The 24,659-nt window shown below is 43.9% G+C and overlaps 1 protein-coding gene across 11 annotated transcripts in view; it reads right to left on the reverse strand.

Annotated features, from left to right (window-relative positions):
* TNXB (tenascin XB) overlaps positions 1–24,659 on the reverse strand; it is a 775,055-nt gene that overhangs the window by 293,523 nt on the left and 456,873 nt on the right. For 9 of the 11 annotated variants that reach the window (XM_078645870.1, XM_078645874.1, XM_078645869.1 and 6 more), the window contains one exon: positions 2,973–3,356. The exons of 1 other annotated variant lie outside the window; for it this stretch is intronic. In XM_078645870.1, coding sequence (XP_078501996.1) covers positions 2,973–3,356 — 384 coding nt within the window. The remainder of the gene's footprint in view (positions 1–2,972; positions 3,357–24,659) is intronic. One more of the 11 variants, XM_078645868.1, reaches the window with a different exon arrangement.

Genomic DNA, 24,659 nt, shown 5'->3' on the forward strand with positions numbered 1-24,659 from the left:
GACCTAAGAAACAAACCTTTTAATTAGTGCTCCCTTTCAAGCAGTTAGTCAAGTACTGCTGGGAGGGAGAGTTATTTTTTAAGCGCAATCTTCTTAGGTCTCAAGTAGTTTCTAGCCTCATTCTTAGGAACAGGGTTCTAATCCAAATGGGTAATCCAGCTAATGTTGGATGTGAAAAAGCATAAAATGGCTCACGCTCATTCTCTTTTTCCTGCTTTAAACACAGGTGTGAGATTGGTTCACCAAAACAACACTTTGTCCTTTTTGCATCCTACCTAGATTGAAAGACAAGTGTCTGTGGGTCGATTATACTCGACTCTGCCTCATAGGACCATCAGTTGAAGCACATTGCAATCACATGATTTTCAGACCTCTTTAACCTTGTAGGTCTTTATTAAACATGCAGGAAACGGACAGGGATAGTTGATGGTGCAAAAATGGGAAGGGCGTGCCACGGTTTAAGGGAAGCTCTGTTAGAGACTTAAAGTGGCATCATTTTTTTCGGGAATCTTTGTTTGGCTGTGCCAGCTGAAGGCTATTCTCAACCAGTTGTAAAGGAGGGAGAGGCTTAGGACCTCATTACGAGTGGCCTGCAGCAGTATCGGTGGGCGAGATGGGGTTGAATATCTGCAAGTGGCCAGGTGTGTCCAGAGATGGCACTCTAGTATTCAGAAGCACCAACACTGGTTTAACTGTGGGTGAATCCGAGGCGCAGCCCTGCCCTCGGCCTTCTCACTCCTACACCATAAGGAGAGCAGAAAACACCCCAGCCAGCACTGTCCTGCTGTGCCAGACTCCTGCTGCTGCCATTTACAAACACCGGCCAAATAGCAAAGGACATTGGTAAATGGCCTGTTACTGGACGTGGAACTGGGAATGAAGGTGGTAAAGGAATCGGTATTCCAAAGTCTGAATGTTAAATCTTCATGTTTTGTGTTAATATCAGCCGGAAACAGAAATTTGGTACCCACGCTCCAAATGATGTGCTGCTCATAATAAGGCTTTAAGAATACTCTAATCACCATGTAGACTATGTTTCCTATGCTGATGGCACACTGATCTTTATCTCATTCTATGGTGATCCAGAGTCAGCACTCGGAACCCTTCTTGAGTGTCTGGCTCAGGTGGTCATGCTTGTTATATGAAGCCATGCTTGATTTGCTCACAAAAGAGTTGTATCGACCTTTCTTTATTTTCGCTGGAGTCGCTGTTTTTGCAGGAATTGAGTACGTTTTCTACCTCAGAGCCTTTCTAATTTATTTAATTTTCCTAACGCGTTTCACATGCTATGTTGGGAAGATGCACATTCTCTGGAGCATATCGTTGTTTGTGGAACCAAGTGGAGAGACCCAGGGTCCTTTCCAAGTCTCGATATGTTCCTTCCTGACCCAGAATCATTTTTTCTATGTGACATAATTCTGTTTCTTTTAATCTGTTGATCATTACTTTTAATTAGGCCCTTATCTCTGTAGTGCATTGCTGCTCTTTAAAGCAACACATTTATTGGAGTGAGTGAAGATTATACTCTAAATAAATACAATTAATGTAAATACCAACAAAGCAAGTCACATTTTTGTAAGAGGGCATTCAGAAGTACAAGAGCAAGAATGTATCTGTGCAAAGACCTAGAAGATTATCCAGACTTGGCTGTCCAGTGATGCTTAACTCTAAGACAGAATTGCTATAATTTGCCAAGAACAAGAAATAAGAAAGAGCACATACTTGGCTCAATGACATGAACCTTAAAGCTTCGAACCCCAACTTTCACACGATAGTAAGTCACTTGTATTCACCCTGGATACCAACCTCAGCTCAAAACACATTGTCAAAATTGTCAAAAAAGCAAAGATGGCCTGGTACCATCTCTTTTCTAAAGCAAGTCAAATCATTTCTTCCAGAATGCGACTTCAGAACTGCTGTTCAATCTATTGCACTTTCGCATTTGTATGGTGGGAGAGGACTCCCAGACTCCACACTTGCACCCCTTGGGGGCATCCTAAGTGCCACAGCACGTCTTACACATGGCCTGAAGAAATATTATAACTTCACACCATACTGATGGAACTCCATTGGCTTCCCTATCCAGCCTGTTCTAGCATCATTTACAAAGCTATCACAACCAGCACCCCTCATTATCTTGAAGACAAATTCACCAATTCTCTTGGTTCTCAGCACATCTGCAGCCAGGACAACATCAAACTGCAGGCTAAGAAGTGTAAAAAAAGAAAAAACAAGATAGTAGGAAGTTTCTTTTTTTTTACTTCTGTACACCCACGATCTGGAACTGCATCCTCATTTCCACCATGACTGCTACAACAATGCTCCAATTTAGGAAAGAGTTGAAGACTCACCTCTTTAAAAAATGCTACTTCATAATGCATTAAGCACCCATAACCCACCTTACTCTCCTATTACTCGTTTACTTTATGCTTGTCCTTGCCCATGTGCAGAACTCCACGTGCTTGTGGTTAGGTTGGGGCTATAGAAATATCATATACTTGCATTCAAGAATTTTCTCAACAGCGCCCACACTGTGTGGATAAACCGTATTACGAATTTCACATTAAAACATCATATCTTGCACCACAGCACAGTCTCACTGCAGATCATATAATTGTCAGGACTAGACATGTTGATGCCATTGCAAGGATACCCGACAATAAGACCACAATTATGTGAAGCCATTTTATGAAAAAGTTGTTGTCTAGCGCAGTAGCAAATGCACCTGTCCTGCACCCACCCGCCATGTGAAAAATATAAGGAAAAAATAGATTTTATGAACAATTATTAAACAGTAGAAATGCAATAGAGGTGACTTGTATTTGTAGTCTCAGAACTCTGCTGTTTCAAACTGCAAGAGATAGTAAACATTATATCTATGATGGGAGAAAAGAATAGAGCAAAGACTTCCTTCTGGCTGGCAAATTGCCACTGGACCTAAAAGATAAAGAGATGCATTGTGGTTAATTTACCTGTGGTTGCTGTAGTTGTTAGTGGCATTGTACGAAGCCCGTCCACCACCCCATGGACCTCTATCTCGTATTCCGTGCCTGGGAGGAGATGTGACAGTGTTGCTGTGCGTTGGTCACCAGAAAGAAGTACCTCTACTGGCTCTGTGGCTGCAGAGTCCTTGTAACGTACGACAAAGTGGTCATAGACTCCGGGGTCTGCACTCCAAGAAAGTGAAAAACTGTCATAGGTGATGTTTGCCACAAAGAGTTTGCCCAAGGATCTGAAGTCGGGTTCGGTTCCGACAGAGGGCAGGCCTGCCATGGAATTGCTGGGGGATGTCTGGGTGGATGGTGCACCCACTGGGGACTCATCACTGGCTGTAGACTTTGAGGTGGGTTCTGGAGCTGACACAATAAAGAGCATTAGGAACCAGGAGACCAAAGCTTTTACAGACTTTAATGTTCACAATGAGATGTCACTTATGTTTATTTTGTATGATATCCCACAATCTACCATACACTTTTCCTCTCCACTACTAGGGACACGTTTTGGAGATGTAGTGTTATTTCTTAAGTATTTCCAATAAGGTGCCTCATTTGACTAAATGAGACACTTGTGTGAACAGCTTGCAGAGGGCTTCTTAGCAGCTGTAAACCAACACTACCTATAATAATGAACCAATAAATGTCAAACTGTTCTCCGCTTATCCTCTCTAGCCTTTCTTCATCTAGTGCAATGGCAGAATAGGCAACTGGGTCATTCATTCTACTTTACAATAGTATATGTTATATAAAAGCTCTCTCATTGTTCAGTCATTGTAACTGTTTCCATGGACTACGTTGGTGAACACTTAGTGATAGTTTCCTGAAGCAATCCGAAGGACAGACTAGATGAAAGGAGGAACACATCTAATTATAATTGCTCTGAAGCATTTTAGAAGAAAGATCACATACACATCAATATTAAAGATGGTGTCTTTCAAGAGGTAAATTAACTAGGTACATTTTTATGAGATTATGTACATGAAGTTCACCTAGGTCATACCTGTCTCTGGCTCCAGGTACTTGCACTAATTTTGCAGGACCGTCTGGCCTGTGTCACACAGTTTACTATAAAGAGACCAGGGGGCATATTATCAAGGGGGTTTATCTCCGCTTTTTTGGCTTTAAAAGCCAAGAAAGCCGAGATAAAATTATCTCCCTATTACCTAGCTGTCGCTAACACCAGTTAGCGACAGCTAGTAGGAGATAGCGACCATCTTGGGCCCCAATTTTCATGTCAGTGATATTTATCACTAATGACATGCAAAGTGGGCGTGCCAAGATGTTAGCGACTGGAAACAGTCGCTAACATCGCTATCTCCTATTACCAACTTTTGGAGATATTTGCGCTAAGCGCGAATATCTCCAAAAACTAACACCTGCCCTGAGCAGTTCTTAGCCATGTTATCCAATGGGAGGTGGACAACATGGCTAAGAGCATTAGCTCGGTAATGCATGAATATCGCTGACTTTTCAGCGATATTCATGCATTGCGGCCGTTTGTTATCGCATTTGCGATAAACCTTGATAATAGCAAGGTTTATCTGCGATAATTTCTGACGATGCTTAGCGGTAAAAAATTCGTTGCTAAGCATCGTTAGCGATAAATATCGCTTAACGTTGGTAATATGCCCCCTGGTTTTTCATTAGTAGCTCAGACCTCGCTCTAGAATATGTCAGGCGCAGGAAATCGTAGTTGTGAGATAGTCATAGCCACTAAGAATGTGCCAACTCTTCTCTGATCTGCTACTTGTATAAGAGTTCCTATGTATCAATATTCTGCTCACTGTCTAGCTTGTAGATCTCCTGTGTATTTCTGATGTGTTTTTGATACACCATATATGCCTTAAATGCTCAAGTTCCTAGATATCACTTTACCTCTTACGTACTAATTGTCTTTAAGCTCCTTTGTAATCTTAACATTTTGTTTCTTTAAAACCTCTCTTCTACTCCTAACTTGCGTCTCATCCTAGAGCTCTCCTCTTTTTTGAAGATCACCCTTTTTCTAAGAGTTCTCCTATTTCCCTAAAATGCCTTTAATTCAAGAAATGGTCCATAAAATGCCTTTGATCTAAGATCTCCCATGTATTGCTAAAAGACACTTGCTGCAAAAACCTATTTATCCTTAAGATGCTTCTGATTCTAGAGATCTTTCTTTTTGTTATTTGCTCCTTGTGTGTAAGCTCTCATCTGCCCACCCCGGCATGAGCACAGTTGTGTTTGCTGCCCCGAGAGAGTGCCGGCAGGGAATACCCTCTGTGTCCTGGAAAGGAAACATTAATGTCCCGGGGATGGGGGTCCCTGGGCCACTTCTACCAACATGCATGAGGGATGGGATCCTCAGAGACTTAGGATGGCATGACATCCCTCTGCCCATTTACAAAAATGCCAGCGCACCGTGGAATTGGGCCCCCGTCTTCTAAAAATGTCTCAAGGAAAGGGGCTGTACACCCCCTCCCCACTTACAAAATTGCCTTCTACCCCAGTGGTTGGGGGCCATGCCACCATCCCATTAAAATCTAGCTGTCCGTGAGATCTGCTCGGGGCCTAGAAAAATCTGGGAGGAGGTGCTTCCCTTCCCAAAATACTATTGCACTGGCCCCCCGGGCCCCAGACCACTACGGGAGCCTTATTTTCTTAATATGCAGGCCACTGGTTTTTTTTTTAATGGACCACAGATCCATTGCAAATTTGCTGCTCCCTTAAAAAAACGATGTTTTTGGCTGCAGGGGGCCCGCAGCTTAGAGGGGCAGGTATCCCTACTCTGTCCCACCATGTGTTTTAAAAAAAACTTTTTATCAGGGCAGGGGACAGAGTCTCCGTGTCCTAAAGTAGCTTCTGCCATATCTTTGTTGAAATGGTGGCTGCAAATCAAATTGATGTGTCCGCTCCCGGATCCTCCTCGGTGTGAAACATTTAATATTTTGAAACCTAATTTCTCCAAAACCTCTGAACAGATTCATATCAAATCACAAAAAGCATGATTTCTAGGCCAAAATCTAACTTTTTGCTAAATTTGGTGTTATTCCGTACAGCCGTTTTGGCTGTAGTACTGTCTAATTTTCCTAATTCTCCCCCCCCCCACCCTCCGCCTACCCCATTTTATCATCTCCAGCTTGATGAATCACCCCGAGTGAAACACGTGTCAGGGGTTGCTTTTATTAATTTCAGGTTGGCTTGGTTGGTATTTTACCAATTCAAAGCTGTAATACGGTGCCTGGAGCGGGAAAATGCTTTGTCATTTTACAGCTCGGCATGGACAGCACTGTGCTATTCCTATGCTTAAAGACTTTGCTGTAGAAATGGCAAAAGACTTTCTATCTCAGTGTGGATGGCACTGTGCTAATCCTATGCTTAAAAACTTTGATAGAAAAGCAGACATTTGAGGTGAGCAGATGTAGAGTGTCGCTGGTGTTGAGGGTGATCTATACAGGAGCTGCTTTCCACCTAAACGTGAGAACAGCCAAGTGCTCTCTGCTTCTTTTTTGCATAATTTATGTGTCACTCTATGCCTTAAGGAGTATTGTTTTATATCTATCTATCTATCTATCTATCTATCTGTCTATCTATCTATCTATCTATCTATCTATCTATCTATCTATCTATCTATCTATCTATCTATCTATCTCTCTATCTATCTATCCTACTGCCAGTAGGTGGTCATAGTTAGGACCTAGTTTCCATAGAAAAAGCGTTTCGCGCCATTTGACAAATCTTCACGATATTTTCAAAACTCATTTGGCACTCACTTCAGCTGCTGTTTGGAGAGTTTTAGGGTGATTTGCCAAGTGGGGGCCGTGAAAAAAAGGAGGGAGGGTTCCCAGAACACGATTTCCCCATGTAATTTCCCATAGGGATTTTAGACACGACTACAGCTCGAACCGCTGAATGGAATGACACCAAATTTGGCAGAAGGCTAGATTTTAGACCAGAAAGAGTACTTTGGGGAATGGGGTGCACATGGCCCCGCTCTCTAGGCCAGTTTCGGCTTCAGGGGCCTAGATGATTTCCAAAAGGGGGGCCGCATGGCCCCTGCTCCTAGGCCAATTTCAGACCCAGTGAACCCATTTCTGGGGCCCAGGGGGAGGGAGCACATAGCCCCCCTCCCCAGGCCTATTTTTGCCCGGGGACCCCATCTCCCAGGGCCCGGCTGCTAAATAAGGGGAGCAGGGCCCGAGGACACCATCCCCCAGGACGTGGCTTTAATAACAAAGGGTGTGGAGGGTATGCAACTCCTTTCCCCGGGCCAATTTTGAACCCAGGGACTCGATCACCTGGGGCCTGCTGATATATGTAAATAGGGAGGTGGGCTGCATGCCCCCTCCCACTTTGGAATATGGTTAGGCCTCAGGAGATGGGGTCCCCTGAGCCCAAGTAGGCCCTTGGAGTGGGGCTGTGTGCTAAGGTAACTTGGCCTGGCAGAGCGGAGTTGGCTGCAGGCCAGACCCTACAGCCAATCCCTTCCGCTGCTCATGGTCGAAGGCCACCCGTAGCGTATGGTTGACTGCATGGGGCGGGTTACACTCTCTATTGTTTCAGCCCACAGATATTGGCCCTCAGGTACACATTCTAGCTCTACATCTTTATGTCTTGCTCCTAAGTGGATAAACACAAATGTACTTGACAATCCATACTACACAATGCCCTTTTAAAGCAGCAACATTTCTTGATGTCCAAGAAACGTTGTTGAGCCAGTTGTCTAAAATTAAACAGCCCCACAACCAAAATCCTCCACCTCAGTCACAACAACACATGCAAAAAGACAGCCAGCTGTCCATAACCACCTTACCTTTTCTATGTCCAGCCAGCTTCACCTCATGCACAAAACAATAGAGGTACACATCAACCCCTTCAGGCAGTTACACAATTGAGCAGTCAGCAGACAAGTAGGGGAGAGGAGTTGGCCGAAAGGCTAGGGCGGTCGACCTCGAATCTGGGGAACTGGGTTAGAGTCTCGGCAATAACGCTTAGCATCCTGTGATTCTGGACAAATCACGTACTCTCCCCGTGCTAACAAAAATGAATGTGTCCTCATGTAATGCAACTGGTGCTATGTAAGCGCTCTGATACACAAATCGGGTCAAGTTCGCGCTATATAAAACTCTGTAAAATAAATGTGACTATGTGTACTGTAGCAAGCCTCCTTAATACCAGATGTACTGTCTCCCAAAAATACAAAACAGGGACTTGGTTAAGACTTCCATCAGCAGCTTTTACTAGCTCTCTGTGACAGTCAGAATCCATTAAAAAATAGTGAGTAAAACCTAGATATGCCTTGCATAATCTTGAAATGCCTTTCAGGCACAATATCAGCCTAAGTTTAAAGCAAAATGTCTCGCTACTACCAGGGATCAGCCAACTCCCAGCTTGTGTTTACTCATTTTCATCTAAAAACATCAACAGGATTGGCAAGCACTGCATAGCGTAAGCAGGAACCTTTGCACCGAGAACACATCCACAAAAAATCCCAACCTCGTTCAGACAGAGATGTAACACATTCTTCTCCACAAGAATCGAAAGGCACACCTCCACTTCAGACACTTGGACATGGGCACTTAGTTCTTGTTTCACCACTATCTAAATCTTCTTTTGTTGTCTTCCGATGACTACTGCATGTTTAATATTATAGGTACCCCTTTCTGTACACCTTAAAGTGATTCAGTTTGTAAATATGTGATAGTCTTACTTCACTGAAAGGTTATCGCTCATTTTTCTCAACAGATGCATCAGATCTGAGAGACCTGTGGTATGTTTTTCAACTTGTTGTTTAATTAGCTCTAATCTATATAAAATGTACTCCTATCCTTTAAAATATGGTGTTGCATTATGTACACAGCGCACTTCCCCTCGGACCTCGGACTCAAGCAACTGGTGAACACCCCCACCCACTACGCCGGCCACACGCTTGACCCCGTCTTCTCCTCCAGCAAGCACATCTCCTTCAGCCACTCCACCGGACTACACTGGACAGATCACAGCTGCATCCACTTCAACTTCAGGAGAACCACGACCCACCATCACCCGCAACAGGTTCCCCGTAGAAGCTGGAGCAAGATCACCACCGACCAGCTCACCACCGCCCTCAGCCAGAACCCACCCCCCAACACAACGGACCCCAACGAAGCAGCCCGCAACCTCACACAGTGGCTCACCAACTGCGCCGACGACCTTGCACCACTGAAGACTCATCCCAGCAGACCCGGCAGCAGGAAAGCCTTGTGGTTCACCAACGACCTCAAAAACTCCAAGAAAACCTGCCGCACACTCGAGAAAGCCTGGCGCCACGACCAGACAGCAGAAAACATGACTGCCCTCAAGAACGCCACCCGCAAACACCACCAGATGATCCGCACCACCAAGAGGACAACATTCAAAGAACGACTGGACAACAACACCCACAACGACATCACACCCTCGCAAGATCTCTGCGACTCACTCGCCTCGTTCTTTCACCGCAAGATCGCCGACATACACAACAGCTTCGGCACAGAGACCACGCACCCTACCACCGAACCAGCGCCCCCCACCACCACCCTCCGGACCTGGACCCCTGTCAGCACCGAAGACACCACCCGCCTGATGAACACCATCCACTCCGGCTCCACTACCGACCCCTGCCCACACCACATCTTCAACAAAGCTGACTCCATCATCGCACCCCAACTCCGGAACATCATCAACAGCTCCTTCGCAACTGCCACCTTCCCGGAGAGCTGGAGACATGCCGAGCTGAGCACCCTCCTGAAGAAACCCACCGCGGACCCCACGGACCTCAAGAACTTCCGCCCCATCTCGCTCCTTCCCTTTCCAGCCAAAGTCATCGAGAAGACCGTCAACAGACAACTCTCCGCCTTCCTCGAGACCAACGGATCCCTCGACCCCTCACAGTCCGGCTTCCTAGCAAACCACAGCACCGAGACCGCTCTCATCGCATTTACCGACGACATCAGGTCCCTGCTCGACAACGGGGAAACTGCTGCCCTCATCCTCCTAGACCTCTCAGCAGCAGACCTCTCGACACCGTATGCCACCGCACGCTTATACGGTACAAAAAGGGGGTGGTGATGGACGGAGCATCTGAACCACCTCCTTTTGTACCGCAAGCTTATACAGCGCCTCAGCAACACTGGAATCCAAGGAGCGGCACTGGAGTGGATCATCTCGTTCCTCGCCGGAAGAACCCAGAGAGTCCGCCTCCCCCCGTTCCGATCCACGGCCACCGAAGTAATCTGCCGCATCCCGCAAGGATCCTCACCCAGCCCCACCCTCTTCAACGTCTACATGAGCCCTCTTGCAGCCATCGCTCTCCAACACAACCTCAACATCATCTCCTATGGCGACGACACCCAGCTGATCCTCTCCCTCACCAACGACCCCGCCACCGCCAAAGCCAACCTCCAGGAAGGAATGAAAGACGTCGCAGAATGGATGAAGATCAGCCGTCTGAAACTGAACTCAAACAGACGGAAGTCCTCATCCTCGGACCATCTCCCTCTGCCTGGGACGACTCCTGGTGGCTCCCTGCCCTGGGCATCACACCCAAAGCAACGGACCCCGCACGCAACCTGGGCTTCATCCTGGACTCCTCCCTCACCATGACCAAGCAAGGGAACTCCGTCTCGTCATCCTGCTTCAACACCCTGCACATGCTCTGAAATATCTTCCGGTAGATCCCCACCGAAACCAGTAAGACGGTCATCCAGGCCCTCGTCACCAGCCGTCTGGACTACGGGAACACCCTCTACGCTGGAACCACAGCCATACTCCAGAAAAGACTCCAGCGCATTCAGAACGCCTCAGCACGACTCATCCTGGACATCCCTCGCCGCAGCCACATCTCTGCCCACCTGAAAGACCTGCACTGGCTCCCCGTCAACAAGAGGATCACGTTCAGACTCCTCACCCACGCACACAAGGCTCTCCACGACACGGGCCCGAAGTACCTCAACAGCCGCCTCACATTCTACACACCCACCCGCCAGCTCCGATCCGCCAGCCTCGCCCTCGCCTCCGTCCCACGATTTCGGAAGTCCACCGTCGGAGGAAGATCCTTCTCCTACCTGGCAGCCAAGACATGGAACTCCCTCCCCACTCACCTACGGCTGACCCTGGACCATCTCTCCTTCAGGAAACAACTCAAGACCTGGCTGTTCGAGCAGTAGCGACCCCCTCCCCCCTCAGCGCCTTGAGACCCTTACGGGTGAGTAGCGCGCTTTACAAATTCTGCTGATTGATTGATTGTTTGTGCCATTGGCATACCTCAAAAGTTGCGCCGGAGGCAAACAGGGACATCGCTCCATATTGCAAAGAATTCGCTGCCCCCAGAACAGCTGGAAACTGGTGCTGCCATGGGGGCAGCGCATTCAAGTGAAATACAGAGTAGCTACTTCAAAGCCGCTCCATGTTTCACAGGGCAGGCAACATCCCACCTACAGACTGAAGAGGGGAAAGAGATCCCCTTGCAGTTGGATGCAGTAAGCCTCCAGAAGGCTGCCTTTAGGAGGCACACTGAAAGCGCACTACCCTTTTGTGGTGCACTTTCAGTGCTCTTCCCTGTCCATAATGTGGTGAGGGCACAAAGGCAATTAGATTCCCTCATTTGCATGAGGCAACACCCCCATGCAAATGAGGGAACATCCTCTCATAATAGTGCTGGTGCTAATTGTGCGCCAGCACTATCAGTATTACAAAAGGGGAGGCACAACCATATGCCATTATGCACCGGGGCTGCACAAAGCAGGCACAGATGACTGTTGCACCCCGGGGCATTAGGTATATTATGGCCCATGGAATCTTTCTAGCATGCTGCTGTCCTCAGAATTCTTATTAATCTGCTAGATGGCTCTAATTTAAAGGAATGTATCTACTTCTAAGATGGTCCATTCAAAGTAGTATAGCCGAGCTCGATGATGCCATGATAGCATATGGTTGCAGGTCCAATCGTTTGTATGTTAGAATGCCGCCAAAATAATGGACATGCCATAATACTAGCTACCAGAGCATCCTAAAGGTAAATATGTATAGTATAGTTTCACATTCTGATATCGTCTTCTAGGTAACTCAAAAAAGAAGCATAAGAAATCGAAGTGGGATTCCGTTCCCTTGTGGCACGCGCATTTACCTGAGCAGGCACGGAGGCTGCGCCATTCGTCTTGATCTCGCTCCTGAAGCAGACTGACTTTGGAGCTGAGCCTCCAACTAGTGCCGGCACAACCCAAGTTTCCAGGGCCACCTGCCACCCCACATTAAATCAAAGAGTCCCACACACCCATGTTCTGGATCTTTGTATTCTTACTGACCTCGTCTGGCATGCCTTTAAGTCTAAAGGAGCCGAGCGGCCTTTCATCTGGAATACCGCCGGCGGGTTGCAGTTTGGCTTTTCTGAGACCATCTTAACTCCACTTCCAGTTTTGCCCCCGCTTCTGGCACCACGATCTACATTGGCACCAGGTACTTCGATGCCAGCTCCATCGACACCGGAGAAGGACATCCCAGTAGTCCTCTCAGCTGGTTCCGACCAATGAGACACTTCCCCCCACTAGATTTACTACATTATTAAGGGAGACAAAACAATCTGCATTCCATTTTTGGAACGGACTCTAATGACTTTCACCCAGTGATGAGTTTGCTCAATTCTACTGGGATGATAATTGGTACACAGACTTACAGGGGGCGAGTGGTCTGGATACCTTCCCAGAAAGTAATACACTTCCTACTCCATGGTAATGCTTAGCAGCCATAGTGCTTGACCTTCAGCTCCCCACCTTGGATGTTAAACCAATGTATTAACAGAAGTCCTTCAATACTGGCTCACATCTTTTGAGCCCCTTCCTCCATTTAATGAGGCATTATGGATACCTTACCAGCGATTGAGCCAAACCTTATTCTGCACCAGTCGACCCCGCTTTTCTCTCAGAGCACCCGAAAATCTAGTGGTGCAAACCACCAGGAGCCAATCTAATTCCATCATATTTTCCATCACCCCCATCAAATAAATGTAAACAGGTGGAAATGTTTGGAAAACGTGTTTTCTTCTACAAGTCCCTTTGCTCCGTTAACTTTATTTGCTTATTGAAATGCTACTCCCACACCCTTTGGAATTCGGTGGCACAAGTCCTCCATAGTGTGCCTATAGACCTTCTGAGCAGTTCACACTCAGGCGATTCAAGATAGTTATGATGATGCCAAGTTCATGGTTCATTTGGCTTGGACTACACTGATTCAATTTGGGTGGGCCGTAGCCACCAGTGTTGCCATTCGTCTATATGCTTAGCTGCAAATGCTGGGTTCTTAGGCGATTTCCAGTCCTCCCTGATGGAGATGGCCTTCAGTGGGACTCACCTGTTCAGGGAAAAGGCTGATTCCACTTTACAATGTTTTAAAGAGAGCAGGGCTACAGCTCGCTCTATGGGCCTTTCTGCCCCATCTCACAAATTGCAACAATTCCACTGCTTCTTTCACAGATTTGGACTCCACAAGAAACCCAGCAGTTTCGCAGTCAAGGCGCAGGTGCCCACTCCACCCTCAGCCAAGGCCAACGGGCTGCCCAGTCTACTGCTCCTCCTGAATCCCATCTGCTCAACCTCTTTAGCCTTTCCATACAGGAGCACAGCCACCTGGTGCAAGACAGAATCCACTGAGTCTACCTTGGTTGGCAAGCATTAACTTTAGACAGGAGTGTTCTGTAGATTTCCACAGGGCTTACAACCTACCCTTTCTTTCTTTCTGCTGCATCTTCCGCTGTCTTACCAGCACCTGACGGAGGACCATCCCTCCTTTTTGTGGCAAGAAGTGCAAGCCCTTTTGGCTGAAGGGGCTATCAGTAGGGTTCCGGCGCCTAAAATAGGTTGTGGTCGTTATCCCCACCACTTTTTGGTGCCCAAGAGAGATGGAGGCCTGTGACCTATTTTACTTCTCAGTACCTTCCTCTGGAAGGTGATATTCAAAATGCTCACTTTAGCCCAGCTCTTGTCAGCCCTTGACCCTTGAGATTGGATGATGGTGTTGGACCTGCAGGAGGCCTATTTGCGTATATCTGTCCAGCCGGCCGCTGATGCTATCTGCGGTTTGTGATGGGACAGGAGCATTTTCAGTTTGACGTGTTGTTCCCTTTTGGTCCCACCAGTACTCTTCGGGTTTTCACGAAAGTGATGATGGCAGCTCACCTTGGGAGGTCAAGGGTGCCTGTTTTCCACTACCTCAACAACAGGCTTTTGAAGGCAGGTTTGCCCCATGCAATCATTAGCTACCTCCAGACTAAGGGAAATTTACTTCCATCTTTGCGGTTCACTATTAATGTGCCGAAGTCACGTGTGACTCTTTCTCAGGCCCTCCCTTTCAACCAAGCAATTCTGGACATGGTATGGTTACGGGCCGAACTTCAAGGGGACCTCTCCAACCACAATCAGATTTAAGAGGAAAATACAAAAGATCTGCGGTGGCTGGACTGTATTCGGGTCAGCTGCAGATCCTTCGCCCTTTCTCACACAGAGCTGACAGTAGTGACAGATGCGTTACTTCTGGGTTAGGGTGGTCACTTGGGAGAGGTAGAGATCAAAGGCCTCTGGTCTAAGGCAGAGTCCCGGTTCCATATCAGCCTGCTGGAGCTGAGGCTTGGCATTGAAGCCTTCCTTTCCTCCATGAAAGGACTAACACCACCACCATGTGGTACCTCAACAAACTGGGTGGGGTGACTTGATGGACCCTGTGCCTCGTGGCCTTGTGCCTCTGGAAAGGGCTGGACCATCAGGGAATATTGTTGATGGTGAACCACCTCACCTGGCAGAATTGTTGAATGCTAGGTGGATATGCTCAGCCATTCAATGCCTCATGTGTCACATGTGGCAGTTACCCCGAAGGTAGCTCAGGGTCTCTTCCGTGAATGCGGAGAACCTTTGTTTGATGTGTTCTCCATCGCAACGCAATGGCAGCACTTCGGCCCATTTGAGTTTCCAAGGTGCCTCGCTCAGAGACCTGTTCCACCTTGAGAAGAATTCGGGACTCCTGTACACCTTGCCGCATATACCACTCCTGCCCCGAGTTCTCAAGAAGATCAGGACTGATTGGGCCCAAGTCATCCTAGTGGCTCCTGATACGGCACAGAGAGTATGGTATCCAGAAATTCGGGGCTTGAACATCTGCCCTCCAGTAAGGCTGCCCCTGTAGGAGGACCTGCTAGTGTAGCAACCAGGGATGATTGTGCACGCAGGCCTTTGCAGTCTCCAACTTCATGCTTGGACATAGATCGGCAACTGCTCACCACCTTTGAACTTTCTCTGGAGGAAGTTGATGTCATTTTAGCAACCAGACATCCCTCAACGAAAACTATGTACGCATGTTCTTGGGACAGATTTGCGGCTTGGTATGTCACACACCAGAGTAACCCCCCTCCAGGTTAAGTTATCTGACATTCTCTTGTTTGATGAAATACACATAACTCCATTACTTACCTTCTGTAACACTCGTTCTGGTACAGATTAGTTGGCTTTCTTATGGTTGCCAGATCAGCCCTCCTTGTTTAAGTCACGGGTTGTGATGTGGTTTTTGAAAGGGTCAACATATGTTTCCCTTCTCCTTTTTTGATGTTCAATGGGACCTCTTCTGGTCCTTACTTATTTGATGTGCACTTAGTTTGAGTCGCTGAACAGCTTCCCTTACTGCTCCTTACTTTCAAGATGGTGTCCCTCGTTGCCATCACCTCGGCACAACGTGTCAGTGAGCTTCAGGCTCTTTGTATTAATCCACCATTCATCACCTTTTTCCCCAGACTAACTTGTAATACGGACTTGGGCATCCTTTCTACCTAAAGTTGTGACACCGTTTGTCAGCCAGACCACCACCCCTTCTAGCTTTCTATGCTCTACCTCACCCCTCTAAGGAGCAAGAGAGACTCCATTGCTTGGACACCAAGAAAGCGCTAAGCTTCCTCACAGATCATAAAAAAGTACACTGGGTGGACGAACAGCTCTTTGTGGGATTCGCTGGAGCAATCATCTCTTGCTGGATTATACTCTGCATTAAGATCTGCTACGCATTGGCAAAAAGCAGCCTCCAGAGGGTCAGCATGCTCATTTTACTAGGGCGAAAGCTGCTACCATTGTGTTAGCATGAGGAATCCCTGTCCTAGACATATGCCTGGCAGCTACGTGGGTGACACTCCATACATTCACAAGCACTATTCTCTGGACAGCCAGTTTCACTGAGAGGGACACTTTCACCGCTCAATCATGCAGGTCTCTCTAGTTGGAGTCCATTCACAGACTTATCTCTAATAGGTAGTGCTTTGGTACCTATTCATATATTCATAATGTGAAACATCTGCAGTTAGTAGTATCTGTCAGAAGAACAAATTACTTACCTTTGGTAACCCATCAATCAATCAATCAATCAATCAATCAGGGATTTGTGGAGCGTAATACTCACCTGTGAGGGTCTCAAGGCAATGTAATGCTCTTTCTGGTAGAGACTCTATCTAGCTGCAGATTCATCGCCTACTCTCCCATCCTCCTGTTCTATGATTGGACTCTATTCATTAATAAGATCCCAAGTTCAGGAATCTACACACTTCTCATGACCAATTTGCTCTTCGAGTTCTGTGGGGTCGGACAGCCTCGAAAGCAACTGACGTCAGCTAGCAGCAGCGGCATCTGTATGGGCCCTGCATAGAGTGGAACGGCGTCAGTGCGGAGTCGTATGGCTGCACCTGACGATGCACCGAGGTACTGCCGAAAATTTGACCAGATACAGTCTGATGCCTGTAGAATATTCAATTGGCAGGGTATCTGTAACTAGTCTGTACCAGAACGAGTGTTACAGAAGGTAAGTAACTTGTTATTTGTGTATCTTGGAGTTATGTGTATTTCATCAAAGTAGGTGTATGTGTGTGTGTGGACTTAAATCCAGTAAACTTACACTTATCTATATATAATTATCATCACAATGTTCTGGTAGTTGATATTTTGGCCACAATATTTTGGCATTACAATATTTATATCACAATATTCTGCTAGGATACTCTTGTGATCATTGGTACCAGTTTTGTGATTGATGCCCAGATGCGTGTCAGGCTCTTCAAGTTTGACTTTCTAGCAGGGGGATGTACGGATGAATAGTCGACCCTGAACTCTTTGGCCTTCCTTACGGGCGCTGTGTGCTCAATTTAGGCTGCTGCAGGACCTGGGCTCTGCTACTGTCCTCAGTCCTATTGCTGAAGCAGCTTCACTAAATGATCTACCTCACCCGGTGAAACCTAGACTGGTGTCTCCGGGACTGGAATATGTGGGCCCGATAATTCTGAGCCAGGAGACCTCAGACCACTTATAGTGGCGAGTGGAGAATGCTTCTTGGGATTATCCTCTGGATTGAATACCCCCTCATCATGGTCACAAGGGCCTAAATGTTCTGGTAAAATAATCAGAGTCAAAAAGCTCTTGTCTGCCTCTACAATATCTACAGATTAATTGATCTTGTCAGTCTGGTTGATGTTTGCAGCACGCATTTGAAGAGACAATGTAGTTTTTGTTTGCTTCAAACATAATCATATTTGAAGAGCAGGCTTAACGTGAGATAATTTCAGGTAATAGGCTTCTGTATATTAGCTGTTGTCTGCTTAAAAGATGATCGGAACTAAAGAGCTCTAGTGTACATCATAGTTAAAGAACTCTTGCTATATCCAAATTGACTGTAGTCTAAAAGCACTTGTCTTCTTAGATAATCTTAGACAAAGACCTCTTGTCTACATAATAAAACACTTGTTGAACGTGTCTGCCTGCTTCTAATATAAGTGTAGTAGTAGAGCTCTAGTGTACCACTAAGATTGTTGCAGTTGAAAAACGTGGACCTGCCTCTAAGATACTTCCAGTAGTAGAGCTCTTTTCCAGCCTAAAAATAACTACAGTTGGAGCGCTCCTAATATATTTTCGTGCAGATTAAGTTTTTGGACCAACATTTTTCTTCATCTTAGATCATCTCATTCAAAGAGCTCTTGTCAGTCCCTAATATGTTTGCAATCAACAAGGTTTTGGTTATAATATACGTCAATAGCAAAGCTCCTACATGCTGCTACGATGCTTGAAGTGAAGGAGCTGTTGTTTATCTCTAGCCTAATCACGCTCAGATCTCTCATCCATTTTAAATTAATTGCATTTAAAGAGCTCTTGTCTGTAACTAGGTTAGTGAAAGTCAAAGGACTCCTCCCTGTATGTAGGTTAATCAAAGCTGTCTAGAGATCTTGCCAACAACTAAGATGCATGTGGGGAAAGTTATAGCTAATCTTTAAGGTGTTTAAAGTTAGAGCTAATGGCCTTTTGCTCCCAATTCAAGGGAATGAGATGGTCCTTGTGCAAGAAAACCTTTTTATCCTTAAGATACATCTAATAAAATATCTCTTCCTGATCTGTTCTATATTCCTGACCTACAATGAAGGCCATAAAGATTACGAAGTCCCTTGCTGACAGCCTTTTCATGAAAAGGCTGTCGGAAAGGGATTTGGGGGCCACAAGCCTGGCCCCGCCCACCCTGGCCCAATGGAATGTGGCCCTGGAGGCTCATGCAGTGCCCCCATGCACATTCATGCACCGTGTGCCAGGCACCATATGGTGCCTGGCACACGGTGCATGAATGTCCACAAAGAGCTCAATAACACTGCAGATTTATGCTGGGCCGCTTTTCGAGGATCGCTGCACAAGCCACAGTGTTATTGAGCACTTTTCCAGCTGCTGTGCTATAGGCCCATTGTAGTTCGGCAGGTGGGACCTTGCCGGGCGGTTCCATTCCCGCTGCGATGGCAGTCGGTCGTCCGACCAACCGCCATCGTAATAGGCCCCATGGTTAGTAGTGTTGTGGCATTTTTTATTTGTTCTACATTTAAAATAAATATGTAAAATTAGCTTATGTTATTAGTTAACATATACATATTTTTACTAATTTATTATGTTTATTAAACCTTTTTTTTGTTGTTTTTCCTATACCTTACCATAGCACGTGAAGGCTCCTTCTGAACAAGTACCGAGAAAGTAAAAAAGTTCATTTAAAAAAAATAAAAGAATAGTTATTACATACATATTTGTATGTTAAATATTCATGTAAGTTAATGTTAGATATTTATTTTAAATGTAGAATAAAAATAAATATGCTACAGCAATTATCTTAATTATCTATAAATAATTTAAATATAATGAATAAAACAAAACACAATTTTCTGGTGTTTAAATTCAAAAATAAATACACATTTAAATCAAAACAATAATTGTTGGTATTATGCTTTAATAACTTTTAAAAGTGATGTAAATAATTAATTAAGAGTACTTTAGTTATATTTTAATACCAATAATTGTTATATTTATTTATAAATTAAAAAAGATGTTAAAATATTTTGTTATGAAATAATAAATTGCATAACGTATTTAAATTAACATTATTTCCTATGTATTTTTTGTTTTAAGTCCCTACCTTCATAATTTTCTATGACAGCATGTTGCTGGTGACTGAACGTTTCAGATTTAAGGCCCTCTGTATTGTTCACAAGGCCCCATATAGTGGAGGTCCCGCATTATTTAGGATTTTTTTTTTCTGGCATGTGCCTAGACGTAATTTCAGATCTGGCACTGCAAACTTAGTGGCGGTTCCCAAAATAAAGAAAGCAAGATGTGGTGGGAGAAGTTTTTCTTTTTTAGCTTGCAGGCTGTGAAACTATTTGCCTCTGATCCTGAGATCCCAACCCAACAGATCCTCCTTTAGAAAAGTATTAAAAACCTGGCTCTTCTGTGTTCACTCCCAGTAGATAGGTATTTTCATTTCAGGAATGCTTAGCGCTAAGACACCTTGGCATATGCTTGTTTTGAAAAAAATTTACTTACTTACCAGTGGTTGGCCATGAGTGGTGGTGGACAGTCCTGCTCTGTACTGAGATGGAGTAATTTACTACTGTTTTGGAACATTTTTTGTCTACAGTAACTGTAGAAGTGCAGTTTGGAAAATAGGAATGAACTTACTTTTATGTGAGTGGTTACATGTCTCTCCCTAAATCACACCTCATTACTCCTTAAACTCATCCTCTTTAAAATAAGTATGAACCCTTTTTCTTGCCACTCCCCCTGGTCCCTCCTACATTGATTGCTAAGTAGTAATAATCTTGCATGTGTGAGGATCTGCCTTAGAAAAGAAAGGAGAGGTGGAGGTAGAGATTTACACTCATGGGTCTGTGAACAGTATTTTGCAGGACGTTTAGCAGTACTATTGTAGTACTACTAAATGTACTAGAAAATGCATTTTGTGAATAGGCCCCATTGTCTTTGTACTGGACGCTCTTAATCTAGTTTACAACTATCTCTAACGTGTTCTTGGTTCAAATAGATTATCTAGCTTGAAGACTGCACTTTCCTTTGGAATATCCTGCATGTCAACAATCATCCCTATTTCTGGCTTGCTGTCGACTTAATGTATTCGTCTCACACACTTTATTTCTCATAAGACACGATTTAAGCCACGGCCAGATCCAGAGGTGATATTCTAGCGAAGCATAAGCTACATTTGCCATAGTGGTTTAAAAAATAAAGCAAAAACATGTACAGTACCTTGGGCTTTCCAGTAAACCTCATGCCTGACCTTAAGAAAATACCATCAGGGACTGGAAAAGAAACCAACATCAGGCCTGTATTTTGATTGGTCTGTGTCCTTGGATGGATCTTTTCCTAGAGATGAAAGAAAGCTTCCTCTCCAGCCCTTTCAACAACTGGCCTCTTTAGCCTTGATGAGATCATTTTCAGGATATGAGAAAGGAGTTCAGTCTTCATGTCCACTCTGCCCTTGGCCCTCTAGAAGCAGACCCTTGAGGATTTGAATGAGACATTTCTAACTCTCCATGCCTAGTCAAACATTGCCCCCTTGCAGTGTTTTCTTACTCTTCCTTGTAAAATGGCATTTAGTACCTTATGCTTAGTTTGTGCAAGATATGTGCTGACATGTCCAAAATGAGTCACAGCTGATCCCGTACCTGAAAATTCCTCTGAGAATACTAACAAGTTCTCTTCAGCTGCTGATCTTGGTTCAAAGTAGGGCAGACTATGGATAACTGCTATTCTACCACCTCACAGTGTTATTAAAAAGAGGGTTGTTAGGACAAATGATGTCCTCTGTCTCAACTACATTAAAACATACAAAGTGTAAAACATTAAAACATGAAACATTTCTATAAAGTCACTTAAGTTTAAACTTAATTTCAGCACCATAGTCTATAAACACACATCATCTGCATACATGTACACATGTATGTATACACACACTCACAGAGCACACATACAAATATATATATTTGTGAATATATATATATATATATATATATATATATATATATATATATATATATATATATATATATATATATTCGGCATAAAGACGTCCAGCAGTAGCATGCAGCAGCAGAACAGACGAGGCAAACCCAATATATGTGAGTAGTGATTTTTAATTACTCATCACCATACCGCCATGACGCGTTTCGGTGCAAAAAATATATATATATATTCCCAGAAAATGTATTTATTTTACATTTGGTTGGCAAAGTATTACGTAACACCCCATTTGTCCTATTTAACAGATTGTACTGGAATGGATAATCAGTCTGACTCGCAAGCTCGCAGTAGCTGCCAAAATCTCCCATCAGCTGCAGTGATGCCTAGTGACTGGTCAGAGTATGGCATTAGCTTCCATATGAGCTAATGGCCAATAGGGCTAATATAATGAGGGCTGAGACTTTGAATGGGAGTCACAAGCCTGCCTTTTATTCATAGAGAGGCACTTACAATTGTCTCTGCTGTGGAAAGGGAACACATACATTTTGCAACATTGGCCTTAGATGTCACTTAAAGAATGATATGGACTAAAATTCTAGTTGAGTGGGTACTCCATCTCTCAGAGAAAGCGTTGGCATCCCATATGCAGTACCACCTTCCTGTCACCGCTAGCAATTCCAGTGTGAAAACTGACATGTTTACATTCTTGTAGGAATGTCATGAATTTAAAAGAAATGAATTACCCTCTTATTTTTAATTTAGACAGCTAAATAATTCGTTATTTTGTGCTCAAAGTATAATTCTGAGATATCATTCTTCTCCATAAATGTATTTTTTTGTGAGAAGTGTAATAGTTACTACCTAAAATCAGAAATCCCGTTCAATCCATGCATTTGTTCACAACGTATTATTGATTTATGCACAATTTTTGTAAACTCCCACAAAACATTTAAACTGATTTAATTCCAACATGTTAAAAACTCTTAATATTTTGCAACAACTTTTAAAAGTTTAATAAAATTGAGTGTTTCTTAAAAATGTTCAGTAGTTGTATATGTGTTTTATTGTTTTAAAAAAATAGTGTGCATACCTACTTAAAATGTATACACATTATTTAAGAATAAAGTAGTTAGACTTATTACATAAATAGTTGAAAAAGTTCAGATTAGAAGATATGTTTATTTTAATAAGATAATTTATATAACATGGAGTCCGAAAGGGTAGCAGGCAGCTTTCATGTGCAAAGTTTATTTTACAACCACATATTTGTAACAATTTTAATAACAATATATAGTGTTTGTAAAAATGAATAATAAATACTTTGAAATAGTATTTAGAACTACAACATTTAAATAATTTTAACTAGCTTCAACACTTTCAGTGAACAATTGCCATTTTATGAAACTCATAAATAGTTTGTAGAAATGTTCATGAGATAGGTCCGTTTTCTTTTATTCATATATTAATGATATGACTTATTTACTTAAATCTCCAACTTTTTATGAAATCCATATATACCTTTTAAGCTTACAAGCCCAATTCCTGAAGAACTTTGAAACATTTCACCCAGCAGGTGCACATTTTATTACGTTTGAATTTAATTGTGCATGAAATGCTATGCTTTTGATTTGTAAATTATTTTAGCTTTTTTAATGCCCTGAGATCTATTTTGAGGTTCAAAAAATAAGGTGAAATGTAAACTACTTGATGGAATGTCCCTGAAAATGTGTTCTTCTTAAAAATATTTTCATAAATTTCTCCCCTCCCAAGTAACCACTTGAAGGACTTAAAATCTTGCAGAGCAGCAAAAGGTTCTAAGTCTCGGCCTTTCCCGGAAACCAACGTAAAAATGTGAAATAAACTTTTCTAGGAAGGTATTCAGCAGATCCTGTATATCAAGGCAAGCATGAACACAAAAGTTACACAGTTTCTTACACATGTCACTAAGGGTGCCTATGCATACATGCGCACATACATTTGCAATGTTATATGTATATGTTATTTTCATATATCATGTAATATGCAGTATGTGGCTATGGATGTATACATAAGAATAATTATAATCCAGGCCATATGTTCCTCAAATAACAACAAACAGATTGCATTACAGTTAAGCTCACTAGCATGACAAAAGAGCTCAGTGATCGCTCATTGGAGCATGATGACATCTCCATGAGGACTCCCAGCTGCGCCGTAGGGCTCTCTAACCTCCGAGCTGGGCTCTACAACCTCACAGTGTTAGGCTTTAAATCTATAGTTGAGCTTTAACTTCACTGTTCGAGTTCTAACTTCCCAGTCAGAATATAATTCACGGTGTGTGGTGAACTTTGCAGTCCTTGATCTAACTTCATAATTAGGCTCCAGCTTCACAGTCGTTCTCTAACTAGACAGCAGACAGCCAGTTTTGCACACAGGCTGTAATCCCACTGTCAATCTCTACAACTTAAAAAATAGGCTTTACATTAGCAGTTAGACTCTTGCCATCCAGTTGGACTCTCACTTCTCATTTGGGATCTATAACTTCATAATCAGGATCTAGCTTCACAGTTTGGTTCTTACTTCTCGTTCTGGCTAAGACTTTACAGTGAAGTTTAAAACTCCAGGTCAGGTTCTGACTTCTTTGTATGCGCCAGGACACCGTTTGGTAATAGCGCTCTTTACAAATGTTATAAATAAATAAATAAATTGTAGGTTATACCTTTCCAGTATGGCTCTCGTAACAATACAGGGATCTAACGCTGCTGTTCAGCTCTTTAACTTCACAATCCGGCTCTTAATTTTCAGTGAGGTTGTGACTTACCGATTAGTTTCTCTTACTTTACAATTTGGTCTCCACTTTCATAACTAGTACCTAACTTCACATTTTGTCTCTAACTTTTAGTTTGTTTTAACCTTCCTCCCCAATCAGTCTCTTAACCCCCCTACCAGGATTTCTCTTCACTGTAAGTTATGTGCTTACTGTATGGCTCTAACATGGTTATGCCCTTGCTATGTGGTTCCTACACCATGCCGTGGATCAAACTCCACACTCTAGCTTAATAACTGCACAATCAGGCTCACAGTCATGTTTGCACTCTAACTTCACAGTCTGTTTCTAACTTTGCAGTCAGTCAGGCTGAAACCTTAAGGGCCGGTCTAAATTTCACAAGGAGACTCTGGATTCACAGGTGGAATATAACTTAACAGCAAGGCTCATAACTACATAGTTAGCCTCTATCAATGCAGTGTAGTGCAATAGCACTAACCTTCAGTGAAAATTGATATTGTGTTGCTTTTGAAAAAACACCCTTTACATCTGGTACCACATTCTCCTATGACCTGGATTACAAGTACAATGAAGCCTGTCAGGGTGTCTGCATTGGAACGATTGAGTTCATTC

Source organism: Lissotriton helveticus, chromosome 5_1 (genome assembly GCF_964261635.1).
Source record: "Lissotriton helveticus chromosome 5_1, aLisHel1.1, whole genome shotgun sequence".
Classification (NCBI taxonomy): domain Eukaryota; kingdom Metazoa; phylum Chordata; class Amphibia; order Caudata; family Salamandridae; genus Lissotriton; species Lissotriton helveticus.